A 26,603-nucleotide genomic window follows, 5' to 3' on the forward strand; every position below is an offset into this window, starting at 1 on the left:
AACATGACGATTGAATGTAAACTGAGATGTTCTGCAACTGCTTTACTTTGTTTGCGACACTGAAACTTGTTCACTGATGCATTCCATGTGTAGTATGTTAGCAATTCATAGGAAAGCAGAGCCATAGCAGATATGAGAAAAATTCAGTTAACATTGTTGGAGGTAGTAACAATGATATTGTGCATACATTTTCTCTTGTGGAGTACATGCACTGTCCACTTTCAGGGTGTATTGCCAAATAAACAACTGTTGGATGTCATTCTTTGATTGGAAATGATATAATGAGCCATGCTGCTTCATTGCTACCACTGTAGCATCCCTGTTGATATTGGTGGATTTAATTGACAGATGCTGCTGCATTTCCCATTCAAATAGATGTACTTTCATTCCAATTTATCTGTAGTGAAGAGGTCTTCCTGGATGTAAAAAAAAAAAAAAAAAAAAAAAAAAAAAAAAAAAAAAAAAAAAAAAAAAAAAAAACATGATAAATATGTACAACACAGGTCCCAAGTGGAATGGTCGTCCGTCTCTCTCTCTCTCTCTCTCTCTCTCTCTCTCTCTCTCTCTCTCTCTTTCTTTCTCTCTCCCCCCTCCTCCTCCTTCTTCTCCTTCTTCTTCTCCTCTTTTTTTAAATGAACACTATATAAAAGGATCATTTTACAACACTGATTTACTAAGATCGCATTAATGCACTGAATTTAAAATTTTAAAAAATGTTCTTTTATTTTTAAGGTAATAAACATATAGTAGAACTACTACAATACTTATTTACAATGAACACATTACTGCACTGAAATGGTACAGAAGTTAGATTATATAACTTACAAAACGAAAGTGCTGGCAAGTCGATAGACACACAAACAAACACAAACATACACACAAAATTCAAGCTTTCGCAACAAACGGTTGCTTCATCAGGAAAGAGGGAAGGAGAGGGAAAGACGAAAAGATGTGGGTTTTAAGGGAGAGGATAAGGAGTCATTCCAATCCCGGGATTGGAAAGACTTACCTTAGGGGAAAAAAGGGACAGGTATACACTCGCACACACACACATATCCATCCGCACATATACAGACAAAAGCAGACATATCATAAAATAATCAATTTTTGGCTTATTGATTACCTTCTTGAGTTCAGATTTAACAGATTTTATATCCTGTTCAGTATTAACATTTAACACAAGGAACTGCCTGTCATGGTCTGAGAGGCCATTGACTATTGGTTTTGTAATATAAATTTTTTCATTGGACTTTCTATAAATATATTATCAATGGCTGTTTGTGAGCAATTGGTTACCCTAGTTTGAAATTTTACTGTGGGAATAAAGTTGAATGATAGTGTTACTAACTCAAATAAGTTCTTATTGGGATGGTCTTTAAGGAAATCTACATTGAAATCACCAGCAACCACTATTTCTTTGTTTTTGGTAGTTAAATGGGCCAGTACAGCTTCAAGGTGGTTTATGAACAGATTAAAGTTACCTGCAGCTGCTCGATATACACTTAATATTATGAAGGGTTTTTTATGAAATTCTACTTATGTTGCACATGCTTCCATGTGCCGTTCTAGGCAAAATTTATGAATGTCTATGCTTTTAAATTTATGACAGTTCTCGATGAATGTGGCAGCTCCTCCTTTCTCCATTTCTGCTCTACTAAAGTGAAATGCTACCCTAAATCCTGTAACAGTTAAAAGTTCTATACCAGTGGTCACTTGATGTTCAGAGAAGCAGATTATGTCAGCTGGGTTTGAGGATTCTAATTCATCTATGCAGATAATTAATTCATTATTTTTCTCTGTTCTCGAATATTTTGATGCAATAAAGATAGCTGATATTTCACAATGACTGAGTTAAAATTGGGTGGAGTTGAAATTTCTACCGATTCTTGAAAATTCTTAACCAACAGCTGATGCTGATGTAATAACTTAGAATTATGTTTTTTTTTCCTTCCTCAAACTCAAGGTTTGTCTCAATCCTAATCTCTCTTAAAACTTCTGTCCCGCGTACCCTAAAAAAGGATCTTTTCTGAAAACTATAACCACTGGTATTTTATCACTCATGGCAGTACTCCCCCCCCCCCCCCCCCTGCCCCCTTTAACTTTCCTGCTATTTTCCCAGCCAGTTTACCATTCCCTTTCCCGTTGAGGTGAAGGCCATGCCTATTATAATCCCACCTATAGAGAGAATCAACAGGAACCACACCAATATGTGACCCTGCACCCGACATATGCAGCCATTTCAACTCCAAATTACCTCTCCTGACAGAAGAATTCAAATGAGGTCAGTCATGGTACCCAAGAACATATACAAACTCAACATTAGTATGCTTCGATGCTGTGCAATCTTTGCCTGGTCACACTCTATGCTGTATATGATGCTTTTTCCAGAGTGACTCCTGTTTCTTCTTCTGTCACATCAGGCAAGTCTTCTCCTTCATATAGGCCTTCAGTGTACTTGTTCCACCTACCTGCTCTCTCCTCTGCTTTTAATGGAATTTCCATTGTGCTCTTAATGTCACCACTCATGTTTTTAATTTCACCAAAGGTTGTTTTGACTTTCACTTTTTTTCATACAGCCATTTTGCGTTAGCTTCCGTACACTTCCTATCTTCCTCATTCTTAAGTGACTTGTGTTTCTGTATTCCATAATTTCTCTGAACATTTTTGTAGTTACTTCTTTCATTGATTGCTGAAGTGTTTCTTTTGTTACCCAAAGTTTCTTTGCAGTTACCTTCTTTGTATCTTTGTTTTCTTTTTCAGCTTCTATGATTGCCTTTTTTAGAGGTGTCCATTCCTCTTCAACTGAACTGCCTATTGAGCTATTCCTTGTCACAGTGTCTATAGCCTTTGAGAATTTGAAGCATCTCTCTTCATTCCTTAGCACTTCTGTATATCACTTCTTTGCAGATTTATTTTTCCTGACTAGTCTCTCAGAACTTCAGCCTACTCTTCATCACTTTTAAATTGTGGCCTGAGTTTATATCTGCTCCTGGGTATGATGTACAGTCCAGTATCTGATTTCAGAATCTTCCTGAGCATGACATAATCTAACTGAAACCTTCACATATCTCCTGGGCTTTTCCAAATATATCTCCTTCTTTTGTGATTTTTGAACAGAGTATTCTCTGTTATTTGCTGAAATTTATTGCAGAACTCAATTAGTCTTTCTCTTCTCTTATTTCTAATACCACACCCATATTCTCTCATAACACTTACTTTTACTCCTTCCCCTGCAGATGCATTCCAGTCCACCATGACTATTAAATTTTCATTTACCTTTGTGTATTGAATTACCCTTTCATCATCCACATATACTTCCTCTATTTCGTCATCTTCAGCTTGCGATGTCGGCATATATACCTGCACTATGATCGATTCTGATGAGAATAACGCTATCACTGAACTGTTCACTGTAACTCACTCTCCGCCCTACCTTCCCATTCATAACAAATCCTATTCCCATTGTACCATTTTCTGCTGCTGTTGATGTTAGCCTATCCTCATCTGACCAGAAATTCTTGTCTTCTTTCCATTTCACTCCACTGTCCTGCGCTATGTCTAGATTGAACCTTTACATTTCCCTTTTCAGATTTTCTCGCTTTCCTACTATGTTCAAAATTCTGACATTGCATGCCCCAGCTTGTAGAACTTTATCCTTTTATTGTTTATTCAATCTTTTTCTCATAGTCACCTCCCCCTTCTCTGTCCCTTCCCAGAGATCTGAATGGGCTTTATTCCAGAATCTTTTGGCATTGGTGAGATCATCATAATATTATTTCAGTTGCAAGCCACATGTTCTTTGGATACACATTACGTGTCTTTAATTCAGTGGTTTCCATTGCCTTCTGCATCTTCACGCCGTTAATCATTGCTGATTATTCCACCTTTAGGGGCAGTTTCCCACCTCAGTGGCAAGAAAGCAGCCTGAACCTCTGTCCGGTCCTCCCCCCTCTTTGACAAGGCTGTTAATAGAATGAGGGTGACTTCTTATACTGGAAGTCTTTGGCTGCCACATCAACTATAGAATGGATTGCCACTGATAGTCACAGCAAGTAAGTCTCATTGGTGGTGTATCGTGCATTCCTCATCAGTTGGGCATGTTGAATTGTTGTTGAGTGAGCCACATGGAGTAAGCTATATGGATCATGAATCATGTTTTTGGTGATGGCTTCAAATTAGTCTGGATCAGTGTTGACATCTGGTATTTCTGATGAGATAACTCGATCAGTTTGATGTAGTGTTCAATTAGCCAAATCAAAATGTGTGCATGTGGCAATTCTGTATTTTGCCATTCAGTGGAATGCATCCATGTCTCTCCAAAAATTTGATGCTTGACAATGAAATCCTGTAAAAATTTCAATTTTTGTTTGAATACACATGCAGTCATATCATGACAACCCAAAGATGTGTGTATTCATGCATGCCTTGTGGACTCCCTCTATATGCCACTTCTAGTATGACCATTTTTCCCCATTCACTTTATCACCATTAACTGTGCTTCATTTAAATGTATGCAATCTTCTGAATGCAACTTGGTTTCCTTTAACCAAATCTAAGTGTAATTCAGTTTCAATTTTTGCTGTACATATTGGCACTCTATTGATGAGAGAATTGACAACATTTCAGCATTTTGACAAATCATCATCAATATAAATAGTAATTTGTGGCACTGACTTCCTTATTTGTTTCCTTATTTGTCTGTAGATTTCTCAATTTGATTTTGAAATGATATCCATCAGGCATTGCAATCCATAGTATGAGCAATGAGTTTCAGAGACACATTGAATACCACTATTTCTGTAATGAAGACTGTATCACATGAGTTAAATTCTTCATAGACAATAACGATTACCACTTCATTAATTGTTGGTGCATTGTACAGCATTTCTTTCTTGTTGACAGGTGTTTTGTCTGCTCTAACTACAACTTTTTATTTATTAGCCAGCATTTGTCTAGGTCAGTTCTGAACAATCAAATTAATTCATTGTGTTGATTGAATCAAGTTTGTAAGTAGTGGCAATTTCTCGTTTAATGCACGCATTGAATTGACAGCATTGATCAAATTGTTTATCAGAGTTTCCCTATGAAATAAATTTGAAGAAATTTTTTATCTCCATTTGGAGAAGGCAATAATCATCGTGCATGATGGTAAATTTATCTTCGCACTTTGAATGTTATCATATAATTCTTGCGCGTTGTATTTGTTGCTCTGTTGCTCGGAATGATGTCTTTTGGAAACTTGAACTGTACTTGCATATGTTTGACAAGAAACGTATTGATTGGGTTGTGTCACCTTATACCAGTGTTGATAATGGTTCAGGTAGTGAATGTAATTCTGGGTGATTCATTTTTCCACCGGCACAGCACATTCCCGGTGTTTCATTTGTAAATTTGAGTGCATGCAATACATGCATAATTTATCCAGTTTTCCAATTACCACATTTGGATGAAGAGTAATCATAATTAGCATTGTATTGGAATACACAAAGGTGTAAATTTGTGTTCATTGTCACCTGGCTAGAGCAGCACGTACTCAAATGGTATAAAGTCTAGCTTCTCACTGCTCAACTGTTTCAAACAGGCTGGAGACTTGTGTACTTGGGAGCTTTCCAGTCTTTCTTTCCATTCCTCATCTGTTTCAGATGTATTGGCTTGAGCAGTGCATACTCAGACAATTTCCACTCTTGCTTCCCATTGCTCCTCTATTTCTGAAGCTCATGATGCCTTTTTCAATTGTGCTTGAGGTGTAGATTGATCAGTTTCATGTCTTTTACATAGAATAATTGATTTGACAACAAAAGTGTTAGTTTGTGACAACTGTTACAAATTCACTTGGAAGGAGAAAAGAAAATGCATGTGATTATTTAGTGTCAAAGAGCATTTGAAATTCCACAACTAACACCACCTTCCACAGGGTGTGACTGGAAAGTTTTAAGAATGGATCCGCTACTGCTTACTGATTTGGCAGGCAGGTACACGGAGGGTGGGGAGTGAGTCACTGCCTTGTCCTTGAACACTCTCTGACAGGAAACTGCATATCATTTATCCAGTTTGTTGTGGCAGCTGGTTGAGTGTGGGTCTGTTAGGGCTTGTTGCCGGATTTTGTCTGCGTGAAAATGGACGTAAAAACGGAACAACGAGTTTGTGTGAAATTCTGTTTTAAAACTGGGAAATCAGCTTCTGAGACTTACAAACTATTAAAAACAGCTTTTGGTGATAACTGCAGGAGCCAGTCAAGTGTTTTTGTTTGGTTCAACGGATTTAAAAATGGCCGTGTATCATTTGAAGATGAACCATGTTCTGGCCGTCTTTCCACCTCAAAAATGAATGAAAATGTTGTGAAAGTTCGTGACTTAGTGCACTCTGATAGTAGACTTACAATTAGGGAGATGGCTGATGAACTTAATTTAATTTTCTATGCAGTTCAGTCTATTTTAACTGAAGATCTAAACATGTGTTGAGTGTCTGCAAAATTCATTCCAAAAGTGTTGTCAAGTGACCAGAGACGATACCGACTTGAAGTGTGCCAAGAACTGATTAATCGGACTAAAAATGACCCAGATTTGTTAAATAGGGTAATTACAGGTGACGAATTGTGGGTATATGGATATGATCCTGAAACCAAAGTGCGGTCTTCTCAGTGAAAGACACTAGGTTCACCACGACCGAAAAAAGCATGGCAAAGATGGTCGAAGGTGAAGACAATGTTGGTGATTTTTTTCGATTCTGCTGGTATTGTGCGTCATGAATTTACTCCTGGAAGACAGACAATTAACCAGGAATACTACAAATGTGTCCTTGAGCGTTTGTGCGAAAAGGTGCGGAAGAAATGGCCTGCATTGTGGAAAGGCAGGAGGTGGGTGCTACACTATGACAATGCTCTGCCCCATCGTGCCTTCTCCATCATTGAATTTTTGACCAAATTCAAAATTCCTGTGTATCCACAACCGCCATATTCCCCTGATGTGGCCCCTGTGGACTTCTACCTGTTTCCTAAACTGAAATTTTCACTCAAAGGCAATCAATTTGACTCAATTGAAGACATCCAGGCAAATGTGGAGAGCATCCTTTACACACTTCAGGAAAAAAATTTCCAAGAATGTTTCCAAAAGTGGAAACACTGTTGGAGTCAGTGAGTTCAGTCAGAGGGGGTATTGTTATGAGGGAGATGCATCACAGTAGCGTGTAAGTACCACCACTGTACAATTAGAAGCCCATTCTTAAAACTTTCCAATCACACCTCGTACACTGAACAAGGTGGCACAGTGATTAGCAAACAGAAGTCGCATTCCAGAGGGCGACAGTTTAAATCCATATCTAGTTGTACAGACTCAGGTTTTATATGATTTCCCAAAACCGGTCCACGCAAAAGCCGGGATGCTTCCTTTAGAAGGGTATGGCCTATGTCCTTCACCATCCTTGAAACATTCCATCTCTAAGAAACTTGATGTTGATGACATGTTAGTCCCTAATCTTCCTACCTTTTACCACCCGTTATATCACGTATGAACTGGAATGTGTACTTCTCTATTTGACACAATTCAGTTATGCCATGTGTGTGTACACATACACCTGAAACATATGAATTGCCACTTAAATAAAAAAAGACTGTTCCTTTGTTTTTACTTTTGGTGAGTTATCATGAACATGCTAACAAATGTGTCTGAAATATAGCAGAGTTGGCAAATGAAGATCCCTGAATGCGCTGTTGCCGGCTTTCAACTGAAATGCAAACAGCTGTGAAAGCAATAGTCATCTAAGTAGCTGCAACAACACACTGAAATGTTACCCTATAGATGTATACAAAATCCATTTTACAATAGGTGACACATGAGTTGTTTCAGCAATTTTTGCATATTTCACACAATTAGTGGCATTTATTTATTTAGCCATACGCTAAATAAACAAATGCCACTAATTGTGTGAAATATGCAAATTTGCTGAAACAACTCATGTGTCACCTATTGTAAAATGGATTTTGTATACATCTATAGGGTAACATTTCAGTGTTGTTGCAGCTACTTAGATGACTATTGCTTTCACAGCTGTTTGCATTTCAGTTGAAAGCCGGCAACAGCGCATTCAGGGATCTTCATTTGCCAACTCTGCTATATTTCAGACACATTTGTTAGCATGTTCATGATAACTCACCAAAAGTAAAAACAAAGGAACAGTCTTTTTTATTTGAGAGTAAGTCAATAAGTATCGGCAATAAATTTTTATAATTTATTACTACAAGGATACACAGTTTTTATAGCTTTGTATATTTTTCAAGTTAGTCAACCTGCTTTTTAATGCATTTGATCCACCATTGCACAAGCTTTCCAATACTCTCTGAAAAAAGGTTTGTGTTTGCACAGTGGGCCACATATGCACCGCTTCCTTTATCAGTTGACTGGAACTGAATCGACGGGGTCTCTTTTACAAACTTTAAGTGGAGCAGACAGACGGAAACATGACAGAGCAATATTGGGCTGTTTGCAGGATGATACAACACCTCAAAACACTGTCTCTGAAGAGTTGGAATAGTGTGGGTGATGCTATATGGACACACATTGTCATACAATGAAAGAACACCTTTCGACAATCAACCTCTGTGTTTATTGCAAATTGCAGGCTGCAACTTGTTTAGCAGCATGTCACTGTGACATTCACTGTTTGCTGTTGATCCCTTTTCCAGGTAATGTTCCAGGATTGACCCTCATGAGTCCCAAAAAACTATGAGCATCATTTTTCCTGCAAAAGTTAGACTCTTTAATTTCTTTTTGAATGGAGATTCGGGGTGCTTCCTTTCCATGCTCTGGCATTTGCTCTCTGCTTCAAAGTGATGAATCTGAGTTTCATCTTCAATAATGATTCATTTGAAAAACATTTCACCATCGTTAGTGTAATGGCTGAGTAGGTGCTGACAAGTTTTCATACGGTTACGCATGTGCTCTTCATCAAGTCATTTTCAAATCCATGTCATACAAACTTTGTGAAAATTGAGCCTGTTCTTTATGATTTCATATGCAGAACCATGACTGAATTTGCATATTGATTGCCACATTATCAAATCACTCACTTGTTATTCAGAACCAAGGCATGAACTTTTTTGATATAGGCATCAGTTGTTCCTGTAGCTATGACTCCACTCTTTCTTCATACTTTACTCTTGTTTCGCAACTTTTGAACTATTAAATCCAGTGGTAAACGTTTAGTTGGAACAAAACATTGCCCCATATTGTGCTGAAAGTTCTCTATGAATTGTTGGTCCTGCTACATCTTCAGACCACAGAAATTGGATTACAGAAGGCTTTTCCTCTGTGGTGCAAACAAAGAGGGGTATGAGCATCTTCACGTTGCAGCAATGTAAATCAGACTGATGTGATAACACTACAATTTACCACAGGCTAAGACAAAAGTTCCATCTAGCAGCTGGTGCACTTAAAAAGCCGTAGAGCCAGCCTAAAGACAATTAGAACAAATTTGCAGATGCTTATTGACTTGCCCTTGATAAATATATTCACATATTACTCTCTTAAAAGCCAAACAAATTTCATTCTGTACTTCTCTGTCTATAGCTGTATGATGTGTTCTACACCTGTTGAGCTGTATTTCCTGTGTTTTTAGAATTCCTTACTGAGACTGTATGCCATAGAGAGCCCTGCCCATCTTGAATTGGTCTGCTGTGTACCTAACTATTCAGTGCAAAGTGTAACACACCTCTTTCAATAAAGTGTGTACAATGTCTCATTCACTACACATATATTCATCATTTATAGACAAAATTGAAAAGATGTGCACACAGTGTTAAACTATTAAAATAATTATACTTAGTGATTCCTTTGCTGTTGTCTTCATTGTCTCTTGTGAGGGATGTGACAGTGTTTGCAGGTCTCGCTTGTATGAAGAAATTATACTATTTCCAGATTGTAAATTTCAATGTTGTTCACTAACTACCAAATAAAACCAGTTAACTCATTTAATCTTCCATATTCTTAATAACTCAGATGACTGGTCACAATGATAATACAGCTTCCACATTAATATTATTTCATCTGCTTGCATGAGACAGTAAAGTTCTAAGAGGCTGTCACATTTGCACAAAGCATGTCTGACTTCTCACAAAAAGTTCCACAAGACTCTCTTTCATGGCTGCTTTCTAAAACAACTAGAATGTGACTGCCTCTTACAACACTTCCCACCAATTGCAAGCAATAAGAATAGAGATAATATACATGTAGTGCAAAGCTTTCAATCATTTATACTGATGCTCAGCAGAATGGTCAAACAGTCTGACATATTACAAAAGTTTGAGTAAACATTATTTCAAAAGTTTTTGTAAACATATATGCAAACTACTTATAAAAATTGCCATATTTATGTTTATGTTAATTTAAATACACAAATGTTAAATTTGTGCTCAATGAAATGGTTTTTCACTTGCTATAAAGATTGATTTTTTTACAAAGTTTCTATTTTATTTGCAGATGAAGTGATCAATACTCACCAGTATTGGAGATTTCATGTTATGTGTTAGGTTTGATTATATCAGTCAACTGTTATCTGAGCTTGAGCCATGATTCTTTTACATGATCCTGCCAGAGCTAAGTGTTTGGAGTTTGTCTGTAGTAAATAATACAACTGTACCCTCTATATAATTCAATCATAAAACTAATAAATCATCGAGGTGGGGGGGGGGGGGAGGTGGCATAATTGATCTCCAGCTTACACACTCAGACACTCATCTGATCTATTCTATACTCATCAGTCTTTAGATGAACTTCTTTTCAATCTTGATTTGCATTTTTTTCAGCACCTAACTAACAGATTCAGATTATTTCAGATGTTAAATCAAATATGGCACTGCCTTTGTGGGAGAGATGTAGATAATTGAGAATAATGCTATTCCTCCCAAATGAAAAATCCTATTTTAACTGATCAACCACATATCTACCTTATAGTATTCTCAAATTCTGTCTAATTCTAGAGGTTCAAATTTCACAACATGGAGCATGTATGTAGATGAACTGAAATAAATATCATATTTAGAAATTTATGTGCAGTAATATTAATTACAGTCATGCATCCCCATGACAGAAATTTAAGCAAGTCAGTTATCAGATTATACTGTGTTTCTCAAGTTTACTACAATGATTATCCTTTCACATTTTTATTTATTTGCTTACATTATTAGTTCTGTTATTACTGAAAAAATATACAAATATGCAAATAAATATTGAAACTAAGTCTAATGGGATGTTTCAGGTGGGGTACTTCCCATCGCCATGCGGACCTGAATCTCTCTCTTCTCTTTTGGATGAGGTTTCACTTGTGAAACATTGCAACTCTTGGCCAGGTGGAGAGCTGTCACAGGAGGCTGCTATTGAGCATTTCCGTTATTTTGTTATTGAAAACTCAACTGTGCTGGCACTTTTAGAAGAACCACTTGGAAATGATCAAGGTGAGTTCCAATAAATAGCTCACAGAAATCAGTCATGATTATTAAGCATAAGGTATTAAGCTCAAGTATGCTTCCCTCTTGCAAGCATTAGTACAAATTGACTCATCCTAAACATTCGAGATTTAAAAAGATGTATGTTACAGTCTTGTCATAAGTAGTATAGGTTTAAGCTTAAATCAAACAGTGGAAACTCCACGTTAGAGTATCAACAATGTAGGAATGGATATATTGCCACATACCATAAAGATGACATGTTAAATTGCAGACATACACAATTAAGAGACACTTATACATAAGCTTTCAGCCACAGCCTTTGTCAGAAAAAGACAGAGACGCATACACCATTCATTCACACAAGCAAACACAACTCATGCACACATGGTAGTCGGCTCCAGCATCTCAGACCAGAATATTTGTATCTAGACAATTGTAAAAGAGTATCCAGATTTAAAATTAACTTTATCATGTTTTAATAAGACATGTCGCTAAGCTTTTACCTTACTGATAAATGCTCTAAATTAGGCATCTTTTAACTACTCGATAGTTTAGAACACCTCATGGGGTTTGTCATTAATAATACAGGCTCATTCAAAAGAAACTGCCACACTTAGTGAACACTAGGCGAAGAAAATGAACTTTGATAACACTTATTTAAGCATTATATTTTATGTTTCTTTTTTTAATTCTTAAAGACTTTCTTTTAGATTTTCAGATTTTCTTATCAGTTTTTTGTGAATTTTGTTGTGACTCTTACCATGACCTGAGACTATGTCGAATTGAAATCAATGAAAAAGTTAAAATAATGTAATAGAAAAAAAAAATACAACTGAATAAAAAGTGTTTCTGCAGAATAAAATTTAAATATGTGTTATCCAGTAATACATTGAGGAAAGGAACCTCATTAGACTACTATGAGGAAGCAGCTAAAGACAGCCAAATGCAATTGATGTTAGTTTTTCTTTTTGTGCATATGATTGAAATGATGTATGAGGCAGGCGAAATACCCTCAAACTCAAAGAAGAATATAATAATTTCAACCCCAAAGAAAGCAGGTGTTGACATGTGAAAATTACCGAACCATCAGTTTAATAAGTCACGGCTGCAAAATACTAACAGGAATTCTTTACAGGCGAATGGAAAAACTGGTAGAAGCTGACCTTGGCGAAGATCAGTATGGATTCCGTAGAAATGTTGGAACATGTGTGGCAATACCAACTTCACGACTTATATTAGAAGGTAGATTAAGGAAAGGCAAACCTACACTTTTAGCATTTGTAGACTTACAGAAAGCTTTTGACAATGTTGACAGGAATACTCTCTTTCAAATTCTGAAGGTGGCAGGGGTAAAATACAGGGAGCAAAAGGCTTTCTACAATTTATATAGAAACCAGATGGCAGTTATAAGAGTCCAGGGGCATGAAAGGGAAGCAGTGGTTGGGAAGGGAGTGAGACAGGGTTGTAGCCTATCCCTGATGTTACTCAATCTGTATATTGAGCAAGCAGTAAAGGAAATAAAAGAAAAATTCGGAGTAGGAATTAAAATCCATGGAGAAGAAATAAAAACTTTGATGTTTGCCTATGACATTTTAATTCTGTCAGAGACAACAAAGGACCTGGAAGAGCAGTTGAACGAAATGGACAGTGTCTTGAAAGGAGGATATAAGATGAACATCAACAAAAGCAAAACAAGGGTAATGGAATGTAGTCTGATTAAATCAGGTGATGCTGAGGGAATTAGATTAGGAAATGAGACACTTAAAGTAATAGATGAGTTTTGCTATTTGGGGAGCAAAATAACTCATGGTGGTCAAAGTAGAGAGGATATAAAATGTAGACTGGCAATGGCAAGGGAATCGTTTCTGAAGAAAAGAAATTTGTTAACATCGAGTACAGATTTAAGCATCAGTAAATCGTTTCTGAAAGTATTTGTATGGAGTGTAGCCATGTATGGAAGTGAAACATGGACGATAAAAAGTTTGGACAAGAAGAGAATAGAAGCTTCCAAAATGTGGTGCTACAGAAGAATGCTGAAGATTAGATGGGTAGATCACATATCTAATGAGGAGTTACTGATAGAATTAGGGAGAAGAGAAATTTGTGGCACAACATGACTAGAAGAAGGGATCGGTTGGTAGGACATGTTCTGAGGCATCAGGGGATCTCCACTTTAGTATTGGAGGGCAGCGTGCAGCGTAGAAATCTTAGAGGGAGACCAAGAGATGAATACACCAAGCAGATTCAGAAGGATGTAGGTTGCAGTAGGTACTGGGAGATGAAGAAGCTTGCACAGGATAGAGTAGCATGGAGAGCTTGTAACGATTCATGTTGAATGTTACCTAACTTAAGTTTCTTCTGCCTGGTCCATTGATGAATGAATGCGAAATTTTCATGCTTCACAAAATTTATTCACATTAATTGGCATCTGAACTGCACACACGTCATGTAAAAAAAACATGGACAGACTACACTGATCTCTTTGACTTCCAAATGTAACTTCAAAACTGACTTGCTCACAGCATCGCTTTATATAGAATTTTAACAATAACTTCCAAAGTAAAGCATTTTTAATTTTGTACAATTTTGATGTTACAATTAAAATTTACAAAACATAATGAAACTGATGTTATAGCCGAATAAGGTATAAAATACGATATTCACTGACAATCTTTTATAGTAATATCTTTAATTTTCCATAAGAAAATCCTTCTGAACTTTAATTACAATAATGTCTCTCGTATTATTTTAGTTACGTAATTAATTACAGTTTGATTTGGTTACTAATATTCAGTGGTAGTACAGAGCTCCTGATTTATTCGATTACATACATAAAATGCACAAATAAGGCCTCAAATTCCGGAAATAGGAAAACTGTGAGAAGTAAACAATTGGAGAGTTAATTAGAAATGTAATTACAAAGAATATGAATTACAGAGGAAGACATAAAAATAAATAACAAATGAAAATACAACACTTGGTAATAACTTTTAAGCTGTTTCTCAAGATAGTGAGACCTTCTGTTACTGGATTTTTAGATCACCCTTTTGTTAATTAGAACCATTGATTTTTCATGCTAATATCTCTACAGTCTCTAGTTATTTGTTGCTAAGGACTTATTACTTCACTTCTTGATTAGTTACTTAATTTAGTATATGTACATAATTTATCAATGACAACAATCCACCGATAATTATGACAACGCACATCCTTCCAGATCATTCCACACACCTTTGCAATGAATATAAATTTATTTATCAAATAGGACAGAATGATATAAATAAAGACACACATACAAGGCCTTAGGAAACACTGAGTTGTCCGATAACTATCTGGATGCATATAAAAAAGGTGATATCAGACATTTCATATGAATTACGGGGAAGGCTGCATCATTAGACCCCCCGCCCCAAGCCACTCTTACAAGTATTACTTGTATAAATGTCTACTAAATACATATGCCCAATCAAAAAAACCAAAAAAGTTTTCCTTTCTTAGCTGTCACTCAAGTCACTGGTTCACGTTGCACACCTTAAGGAAATGGCAGCCCACAATCATCAGCCCTTTTGCACAGTCCATCTTGTTTCTGCAACCTCTCTTTTTCTGGCAGTCTCTATGCTGCAATAGCACAGTCCACTATTAGTTTCACAGTTTTTTTAATTTTCACTTCCAGGTCAGGTAAGGATCTAGGATACAGTTCTTTACGTAGGAACGGGGATGAACCCATTACTCAAGGTAGTCGTGTAGGTTACAATTAAGGTCACATTAGGTATAAATATATCAAAAGCATTCACATACTACCCTATATTATCAGCATATTTACAAACAAAATCACACAAAATTAAGCATCTCTAAACTGTAAAGATTTAGCTATATACAGATTAAAGTCAATGAACCAAAAATGAATTTGATATGTATCCTTTCTTTTTGATTAATATTTCAGTATATTGCACTATACATTATATTTGACCCTCCAGATCTCATTTAACTCTTTATCATATCAAACAAACTCACAGACTCCTCATCATCACACCATCTTGTAATAACAAACTTTTCACCAAATGTATTTTGTCACAGTGCAACTTGTCCATTTAGTAAATCTTTACCATTGTCCATTTGTTCATCTCACTAGCAAATTCATAAAATTATGACCATGCCTGTAATTCTCAAGGAAGCACCCACAAATCAAATATATGCTCTACAGAGCGTAACTGCAGTAATTGTCAATCACTATTGTAGGAAAGTCAAATTTAGTACACAGCTTACATTTTCAAATTATTCCTCAAATAATGTCACTCAATAGTCATATTACATACAGAAAACTTATACTACAGAGAATGGATAGTATTTTCAGTAAGAGATAACTTCATTGCAGGATTATAGATGAGGAAAAGATGTAGCATCCGAAAATAAAAAGAAGAAAAATAGAATGTTACGTACATAGAATGCTACATAGAGTATTGCATAGCTCGGAGACCTAGTGCTCTCCGCACACTTGACACAAACATGTGTCCTGCTAAAGGCTTTTACATCATCTTAATTTTTCATGGTGTTTGACACTTACTCCATATGGTTTGATAAAAAATGGTTTGTGAGGTTTTACATTAAGTCTACATGCACTTTTTCAGGTTTCTCACTAGACACAGCTTTGTATTCCCACAACAAACTACCTAGTTGATCTGTCTGTTTTTCATCTAGATTTCCAGCTTCTTTTAGTTTGGTGGCCACTAATTCCGCATACTTGTCTTCATTGCATTCTTCTTCATTATCTTCCTCCTTAACATCAATCTTTTCATTTGTACAAATCAGTCTTCTAATTTGAAAATTGTTCTCTAGGCAAATTTGGATGATTAGTTCAGTCACATGCATTACATCTGTCTTTTGGTTGATAAGCCTCAATCTTTTGTTATTCCAGTCAAAATCCGCATTTACTCCTTGTATCCAATTCATTCCGAACAAAATATATTGATTGAGGTCAGATACTACGAAACATCCTTGATTATACTGTACATCATTAATGGTGAAAGATATTAAGGCTTGCCTGTTTTCAAGTTTGCTGTGCCTACCAGTTGCTCCTTTAATTTTGATTCAAATAACAGGATATTCTTCAAAGTCAGCACTATGTCTTACCTTGTCTCTAAATTTTTCAGAAATGGCACAGATAACTACCTGTGTCTAAGAGGCAGACTCCTTCATAATTTGCAACTTTTATATATATATATGGGCTACCCAAAACTTTTTCCTTCCTGCTTTCCTCATCTTTATGCAACAAATCATCCTCAATCTCTCTAAAGTCCAAGTCATTTATACCATTTTTTTCTGCACAATTTCTCTTACTTGTCTGAATTTTGCTTAGAGCTACATCAGATGACTGCTGGATGTCACACACTGTCTACTTTTCCCAGAACTGATCTCACTGTAAGCCTGATGATTGGTTCTACTATTCCAGTTGGAATGCAGTTCTTCACAAATAATCTTGATGACCCTTTCTACTCTGTCACTGTCACTGTAAATCGCATCTAAATCATAATCTCTCTCCACATGTTCCTTATCTGATGATACCTTCCCAGTTTCCATTGGTACAATCTGGTTCTCATATTCTTCACAAATACTACTGACATCATCTTCTTCACCATTAATTAAATCTTGTTTAGCTTCCATATACACCATGCTGTCTAATTCTTCCTCCCATTCATCATTACTACTATCACTTTCACTATCGGCATCGTCACACATGCTATCATCTCCAATACTAGGCACTTCTACAACATCTTTACAACGATCATCAGAATTGTTGACAAGTACACCAATACAAGTATCGTCACTTAAGTGCTTAACAATGATAGATTCTTCCTCCATTAATTTACCTAATCCAGACTCATCAGGATTATTATCAGAACCAACATTTTCTTCGCAAACTTCTTTGCCACACTGATTATATAGACTTGAGATAGTTTCCTCCTCTAATGGAACCTCTTCAACATTCTTACAGATGCTATTACTTCCATCTTCAATTTTCATTCATACTTTTCCAGTATTTACTGTCAAACTGTAATTTGATGATCTGATGTGCTCTTCTTACATTAGTTCTGTCATTTCCACTCCAATATCTTCGATTATTCTGTTGTCTGTAATTATTTTCGATGTCTCTAGGCCGGTGATGTTTAGCCTGATTTCAGTACTTATTTCTCGCCCCAAACTGACAGGCTTCCAATGAGGCGTCCATCAGTTTAAATTGCCTGGTCTTGATTGAGGATTATCCAATTGTCTGTTATTATTCTCCCAAAGTCTCTCCCTGTTGTCATATTCTGTTTCCATTCCCATTTCTATGGTTGATGCATCTATTATCACTTCTGCTGTAACCACTATTATTGTTATTATTATTTTGATTTTCATTGTCACTCCTGTTCTGATTCCACCCCCACCCCCCACCCCCACCTCCCCAATGGTTGATTGCCAAATCTGCCATTACTTAACCTCTCATTTCTCTCAGAGGCTCTATCCAACTTATCTACATCTCTCAAGAACTGATCTACAGAGTCGTCTGGTTCATAAATCAACTCCCACTGTACTCTTTTCAGTAATCTCCTTTTTTAAGGCATCTATTTGTGTTAGTTCGTCAAAAGGTTTGTCTAAGTGTACTAATTTCCTCAAATGGTTTTCACAAAAACGCTTCAAGCTACCATCACCTTCCCTGTACATTCGACCATTCAAAAACTCGCTCTCAATCCTAGCTTGCTCAGATTCTGACCAAAACTTATTTAAGAACTTTCTTTCAAATTCATCATATTACATGGTTCAATTAACATTCTGATTGGCCCATGAGACTGCTTCTCCATCCAAAAATCTCTTGACAAATTTAATTTTAACATTGTCTGTCATGCCATTACTAAAATTATCTTGACAATGCTGTAAAAAATCAACAAGATGCAACTTACCATCTCCTGGAAAGCATATTAAAGGTATGCCACCCCATACACAATTAATATTGCTAACAAAATTTCTTTGAGCTACACCCTCTTGTAGTTCTACAACATTCTTACTTAAATCTACTACTTTACTTTTACACAAATCAATTTTTTCATCATACTTTAGTTTTACATTACTTCTTTGATTGGAAATGTCTGTAAGCTTTAGCTCAGAGTTCCTTTTGTAAGCTTCTACTTTCTCTTCTAACAGTCTTCTAGTCTGAACAACCTCTACTTTAAGTTTAGAATTTTCTACTTCTCCTCATTTTTGGACAACTCTTGTGTGAAATTAGCTTCTAATATCTCTAACCTTCCTTCTACTGCTCCTACACGAGTATTGAGTTCATCCTGTCCTGTCTCAACAGTAATTCTTAGTACTGCCAAACCCTCCTGGATTTCACTAATCTGATTAGTATTTTCAGTAACAGTATTCTTTAAATTCTGCCATTTGTTCACTGAATTGCTGACTTAACTGTAGACCCTGTTGACCAATATCCTTAATCTGTCCCATCTGTTCCTTCGCTTCTTGCGTAATCTGTCCCATCTCTTGCTTCGCTTCTTGCCTCATCTGTCCTATCTGTTACTTAGCTTCTTTCATACCCTGCATTAATAATATTGACAAATCATCTCCGCCTACTCTTCCCTGAGCAGTTGGAGTACTCTTGGCAATATTTTCACTGGAACCCTCTCCAACAAAAGTTCGCTCTACACTTTGATTTCTACTGGGCGATAGTTCACTGATACTTGCCCCTAGCTCTGAAGCATTTTCCATAGGTTCACTGCTTATGAGTTTTTTCTCACTCATTTTTACCTTGTCGTTATCAGCCATGGTAAATCACAAAATATAAAAACTTCCCACACAAATTTTTGTCACCGTCATAAAACCATTTAAATAAAAAGATAAAGTGTTACTCATCAGATGGTTGACGGTGTTGTCCGAGAATTTGGTCGTTTCTATCCACACCAACTCTTTCCTTGCGGCAACATCCGTTCATGCTGTGCATCCATAACACAAAATTTTTCTAGACAATTTATGTTTGGCACTCATCTTAAGTTCACCTGAAACAGTCACTTGTTAAACAGATTTCCGCATTATCAAACATTGATCACAGCTCAACTCCACCATTTGTAACGATTCATGTTGAATGTTACTTAAGTATCTTATGCCTGGTCCATTGATCAATGCTTCACAAAATTTATTCACATTAATTGACATCCGAACTGCACATTCGTCATGTAAACAAAATACACACAGACTTCACTGATCTCTTTGACTTCCAAACGTAACTTCAAAACTGACTTGTTCACAGCATTACTTTATATAGAATTTAACAATAACTTCCAAAATAAAGCATTGTTAATTTTGTCCAATTTTGATGTTACAATTAAAATTTACAAAACGTAAAGAAACAGCTGAATAAGGTATAAAATACGATATTCAGTGGCAATCTTTTATAGTAATATCTTTAATTTTCCATAAGAAAATCATTCTGAACTTTAATTACAATAATGTCTCTCAGATTATTTTAGTTATGTAATTAATTACAGTTTGGATTTGGTTACTAATATTCAGTGGTAGTACGGAGCTCATGCTTTATCCGATTACATACATAAAATGCACAAATAAGGCCTCATATTCTGGAAATAGGAAAGCTGTGAGACATAAACAATTGGAGAGTTAATTAGAAATGTAATTACAGAGAATATTAGTTACAGAGGAAGACATAAAAATAAATAACAAATGAAAATACATCACTTGGTAATAACTTTTAAGCTGTTTCTCAAGATAGTGAGACCTTCTGTTACTGGATTTTTAGCTTACCATTTTGTTAATTAGAACCATTGATTTTTCATGCTAACATCTCTACAGTCTCTAGTTATCTATTGCTAAGGACTTATTACTTCACTTTCTTGATTAGTTACTTAATTTAGTATATGTACATAATTTATCAATGACAACAATCCACCGATAATTACGACAACGCACATCCTTCCAGAACATTCCACACACCTTCGCAATGAATATCAATTTTTTTATCAAATAGGACAGAATGATATAAATAAAGACACACATACAAGGCCTTAGGAAGCACTGAAATGTCCGATAACTATCCGGATGCATATAAAAAAAGTGGTATCGGACATTTCATATGAATTTTGGGGAAGGCTGTATCGTTATAAGCTGCATCAAACCAGTTTCTGGACTGAAGACCACAACAACAACATACTTGAAATTCAATTTGCTGAAGACACATATCTTGTATTGCTTTTGTTGTTAATCTGTTTACTTTTAAATGTTGGACAAATACCAAGTTTGCATCTTTGAGAGACTTTGTGGAAAAACAGGAGTGTCCGGATAAGATTCTGACTGAGCTTGTATCTTATGCATTTTTTGTTTTAAACATTTTAATCTCTTTTGCAAGTATGCTGTTAATCAGACTGTTGAGCACACTAATTCAACAAATAATTATAATGCACGCCAGCTTCATCATTCTCTTCCATGAAATGTATGTGTAGTAGGAAAGTTCTTGTAGAAGAATCATTCCATACAAAGTGGTCCATGAAAAGAATAGTTGGTTGCTCAACCATCGTAGAAAAATTTGATGTTTTTTGGGTTAATTCCCTAATGTTTGGGGACTTCAAAACATTTTTAAAAAATGTTTTATTGTTTAGCATTTAGAAACAGCGGCCATTTTTGTTTCATGCCGCAAGGGGATTTTGGCATTCACAAGCATCTGTGGTTTTTTAAATTATTCAGTAATGGGTTGCCCCAGACCTTTCATATAAGAATCATTTAGTTCATCACACACTCTACTATAAATGAAAACCATGAACACTTAGCTGCATGTATTCCTTAATATACTTTTAATGGCTCAAAGTTATTGGTCACAAATTTAAAAAAAAGCCCTCAGTATTTGAACAGTATTTTTCCAAAGGAGTAGTAGTTTCTCAGCCATAGTATTTTTTATACTGCTACACTACAAAATATAGTTACTTTTAATAGAGTATCAATGATAAGAAGCGTACAGTTAAAACAAATACACTATTTTTAAAATGGATTTTTGAAGTTTTTTATTCTTGGGCATACAATATCTTTGCTAGAGGACCAGATAAAAATCATAAAACTACACACTTCATATCTTTATGATATTAAACCTAAGTATAAATTTCAACTTTGAGATTCAGTGAGAAGTTAAAAAAAATTACAAATATGAGTCAGAAATCAGTTTCTTAATATCTACAATATTTGGACTAATGGAATAAAGTAATCAGTTATATAATTTAAACACTCAAAAAAACACATAAAATTAACATAATGAATGGTTATTTGTTGAAACGATTCTCTGCAGAAAGTTTCAGCAAGCTAGCAGATAGTATCTGCAAGTTTCTACAGGTTCACAGGTGAGCCTGTACAAGTCTGCATGTTGTCTTCCACCTTCTACCAACATGTTCATTCACATTCAGTAAATAATGAACTCTTGGAGTGTGCAGTTTAACAATGGAGTCTTGCAGTACTATGAAATTAAATAAATACTCAAAGAAATTTTATCGTGTTTTTGGCCAGTCTTGCTTCGATCCTTGTAAGAAACATAAGAAGCCTATAACAAAAGGTCTGAGAGAAATAATGTTTAGTCATTATTCTAAAAATAAAAGCTCTTTTATCAGTATAATGCCAGGAAAGTCATTGTGTCCAAAGTGTTATTCTAAGACATTTGCTATCAACAAAGAAAGGGATAGTGATAGTTCAGATAAAGAATTATGTGACTCATCAGAACCTATTAAAACAAGTGGATTTAGCTTTGAAGTCATTGGTGTACCCCCTGTTAGTAAAATTAGAAAATTAATTGAAGGAAAAAGACCATTTGCATTGAATGCAAAAATTGAGAAAGTGACAACTACTGTCAAAAAGAATTTGGAAGTTTCATCTCAAAAGAAAAGTTACACTAAACAGATGAAAGTACTAAAAATTATCTGACTGAAAATGATGATTGATAGAAAAGCTAAAAAAATATGTCATGTTTCAAACAAAGAGGCTAAAGTTAAGATTATCAGTTTATTACCAAATTCTTGGAGTCAAGCAAACGTTTGTGACTAATTTAATGCATCAGAACATTTGATTAAATTAACAAGGATGTTAGTAAAAGAGCAGGGAATTTTACCTGCATTACAAAAGAAAACTGCATCTAATTTCATAGATGCAAACATGATTGAAAAGATTATTAGGTTTTACGCAGATGACAATAACAGCCATTTGATGCCTGGCAAAAAAGATTGTGTTTCTGTGATAGAAATTGCTTCTAACATTCACTGCATTCAAAAAAGAAAATCCTGACATTAAAATTGGAAGCTCGAAATTTTGTGAGTTGAGATCAAACTGGTGTATTGTTGCAGGGCACCTATAATGTTTGCGTTCACTTATATCACCAAAATTTAAAGTTGTCAGAAGATTCAAAGCACCTGCTCTTTTCATTGTTTTATGTTTCAGTCACACAACTTGTTCATGTGTAAGTTCACATCACCATTTCCTGATAGTGAACGTTATCAGTGTGGAAAATTTTTCCCACTGGCACTTCAAAATAAGGACATAGTAGCTTGTGTTTATAGTAAACAATGATGGATTGTCAAAGTTGATAATATTGATAGTCAAAATCAAGCTGTGTGTATTACATTTTACCATCCACCTGGACCAAGGACCTCATTTAAAAAAGTTGAAAAGGATCAAGTCTGGATGCTTGTTAAAAATGTACTGAAGAAGCTGTGTCCCCTGGAAATTACAACTGCGACTGGGCAAACTTTTAAGCTAATGCCCAAACTGAGTAAAGAAACTTTTCAGTTGTTCGGTGAACAATGTAGTTAAAACAAATGAGATGAGAACAAGATAATGTAATTAGTTGGCTTATTTTAAAAAAATGATCATATATGTTTAAATTATGTAACTCATACATTTCATCCATCAGTCCAGATAATACAGATTTTAAGAAACGTATTTTTGACTCATATTAGCAATTTTTACATAACTTCCCACTGAATCTCAAAGTTGAAATTTATTCTGAGGTTTGGTATCGTAAAGGTCTTTAAGTGTGTAATTTTTAGATTTTTATCTTCTTTTTTTTTTTTTTAGTAGAGTATTTGTTTTCTGTAAGTGTAAGCTTCTTACCACTGATACTCTATTAAAAGAAACTGTATTGTCTAGTGTAGCAGCAAAAAATATTAAGGCTGAGAAATTTTGTGACCAATAACTTTGAGCCATTAAAAGTATATTAAGGAATACATTCAGCCATGTGCTCATGATTTCAGTTTATGGTCTAGTGTGTGCTGAACTAAATTATTCTTATCAGAAAGGTCTGGGGCAACTCATTACTGAATAATTTAAAAACCTGCAGAAGCTTGTAAATGTGTAAGAATGCTCGCGGCCTGAAACAAATATGGCCACTATTTCTAAATGATAATCAACAAAAAAAATTTAAACTATTTTTGAGTCCATCGAACATGAGGGAATTCGCTCGGCAAATTTCTTTTGAGATGATCAAGCAGCCAGTGCTGGACCACTTGGTATGGATTGACCCAGAATGTAAATCATTTAGAAGTATAGAGGCCACCCACCAAACAGCAGAAACATTGAGTCATACACAGGCACACACAATTTATACCATTTGGACAATGTGTTTCTGTGTGTGTTTTTGTATTCTAGCTCTACAAAGAATTTATTCCAAAAGCTAACAACATTTCTTTTTCTTTCTCTTTTATGTGTGCATGTTGATGACAGCACTTCTGCTGTTATGAAATGTACATGGTCTTTCATGTGCTACTGTGATACTTTTCTTGATGTTGATGATCAGCTATTTGTTACTAGCTATGCACCCATTGCTTCACTCATGTTGACTATATGGTCTGCACAGATTTTTTGTTTTCCTTTAATTGAATTTTTATGTTGTCCACAAATTGCAACATCTGCTAAACTTTGCATGATAATTGGGGTCATAGAATGTGATCTTTTCTGAATTTACCTAATTCTGACAGCTAGAGTTGGAGATCTTTGTTAATCCTGCCTTTTAAGTTCTTGTGGTGATATTTCCATAGAAACTTCAATGCCCCAACATGTATTTATTTAGAAGTCAAATACAAATTTTCATAGATTTAGCATTAAAATATAAAATATAAATAAATAATATAATACATAATATAACAGAATATTTTCATAAAAGTATTCATCCCCTATTTCACCTCCTTTGGGGTTGAATTTTTAAAAACACTGAAACACGTATTTTTTAATTTCTGACCGAGAAATCAAGTATCAACTTTCGTAGATGTAGCTGTAAAAATGTTTTATTGGGTGTTTCAGTAATGATTTATTTTACAAAAAAGATGTCACCCACTATTATTGTCCTTAGTGGGTGAATTTTGAAAAATACTGAAGAACATACTTTAATTACTATCAAAGAATTCAAATACAAATTTTCGCCCTATTTCGCCCCTTTAGGGTTTGAATTTTCAAAAAGACTGAAACACGTTATATTTTATTTTTATTTATTATATTTTATTTCTAACCAAGAAGCCAAATACAAATGTTGATGGATTTAGTTTTGAAAATGCTTTCATAATGAAGCATTTCCAGGTGAAACAAACGGGAAAGAATCTGTTGAGGTTCTGGAGGAATGTGGATAGGGTATCATCACTCTCAATCCAGGTCGCAAAGATGTCATCATTGAATCTGAACTAGTTGAGGGGTTTAGGATTCTGGGTGTTTAGGAAGGACTGCTCTAGATGTCCCATGAATAGGTTGGCATAGATAGTGCCATGTGTGTGTCCAATAGCCATATCCTGGATTTGTTTGTTGGTAATGCCTTCAAAGGAGAAGTAATTGTGGGTGAGGATATAGCAAGCAAGAAATGTCTGCTTGTGTCTGTGTATGTGCGGATGGATATGTGTGTGTGTGTGCGCGAGTGTATACCTGTCCTTTTCCCCCCTAAGGTAAGTCTTTCCGCTCCCGAGATTGGAATGACTCCTTACCCTCTCCCTTAAAACCCACATCCTTTCGTCTTTCCCTCTCCTTCCCTCTTTCCTGATGAGGCAACAGTTTGTTGCGAAAGCTTGAATTTTGTGTGTATGTTTGTGTTTGTTTGTGTGTCTTTCGACCTGCCAGCGCTTTCGTTCGGTAAGTCACCTCATCTTTGTTTTTTTTTTATATATATATATATATATATATATATATATATATATATATATATATATATATATATATATATATATATATATATATATATATATATATATATATATATATGGTTATTTTAGATATATATACATATATATATCAATATAATGGAAGGAAACATTCCACGTGGGAAAAATTATATATAAAAAAACAAAGATGAGGTGACTTACCGAACAAAAGCGCTGGTAGGTCGATAGACACACAAACATACACACAAAATTCAAGCTTTCGCAACAAACTGTTGCCTCATCAGGAAAGAGGGAAGGAGAGGGGAAGACGAAAGGAAGTGGGTTTTAAGGGAGAGGGTAAGGAGTCATTCCAATCCCGGGAGCGGAAAGACTTACCTTAGGGGGAAAAAAGGACAGGTATACACTCGCACACACGCACATATCCATCCACACATACAGACACAAGCAGACATATTTAAGTCTTTAAATATGTCTGCTTGTGTCTGTATGTGTGGATGGATATGTGCGTGTGTGCGAGTGTATACCTGTCCTTTTTTCCCCCTAAGGTAAGTCTTTCCGCTCCCGGGATTGGAATGACTCCTTACCCTCTCCCTTAAAACCCACTTCCTTTCGTCTTCCCCTCTCCTTCCCTCTTTCCTGATGAGGCAACAGTTTGTTGCGAAAGCTTGAATTTTGTGTGTATGTTTGTGTTTGTTTGTGTGTCTATCGACCTGCCAGCGCTTTTGTTCGGTAAGTCACCTCATCTTTGTTTTTTTTATATATATATATATATACTTTGATCTCATTGTTGCTTGCACCAATTATAGTGAGGTTTCACCCCTCGCTATCATTGGCCTCCTCAGATTTCATCTTGTTTCAACCTTTTCCATCCATTTCATCCTTCTCTTGTTTTTCCCATATATTTGGGTGTATTTAGCAAAATTTTCCAGATATAATTTTATGTTACTTACATAATTTTTTGCATTTTTTCCACCACCATGGTTCCTTGCCCCTGCTGCCATCTGCATAAA

At 35.5% G+C, this 26,603-nt stretch overlaps 1 protein-coding gene across 6 annotated transcripts in view; it reads left to right on the forward strand.

The window, feature by feature from the left end:
• LOC126417188 (ral GTPase-activating protein subunit beta) overlaps positions 1-26,603 on the forward strand; it is a 395,509-nt gene that overhangs the window by 275,826 nt on the left and 93,080 nt on the right. For all 6 annotated transcript variants that reach the window (XM_050085090.1, XM_050085092.1, XM_050085093.1 and 3 more), the window contains one exon: positions 11,251-11,446. In XM_050085090.1, coding sequence (XP_049941047.1) covers positions 11,251-11,446 — 196 coding nt within the window. The remainder of the gene's footprint in view (positions 1-11,250; positions 11,447-26,603) is intronic.

This window comes from Schistocerca serialis, chromosome 8 (genome assembly GCF_023864345.2).
Source record: "Schistocerca serialis cubense isolate TAMUIC-IGC-003099 chromosome 8, iqSchSeri2.2, whole genome shotgun sequence".
NCBI classification, from domain to species: domain Eukaryota; kingdom Metazoa; phylum Arthropoda; class Insecta; order Orthoptera; family Acrididae; genus Schistocerca; species Schistocerca serialis.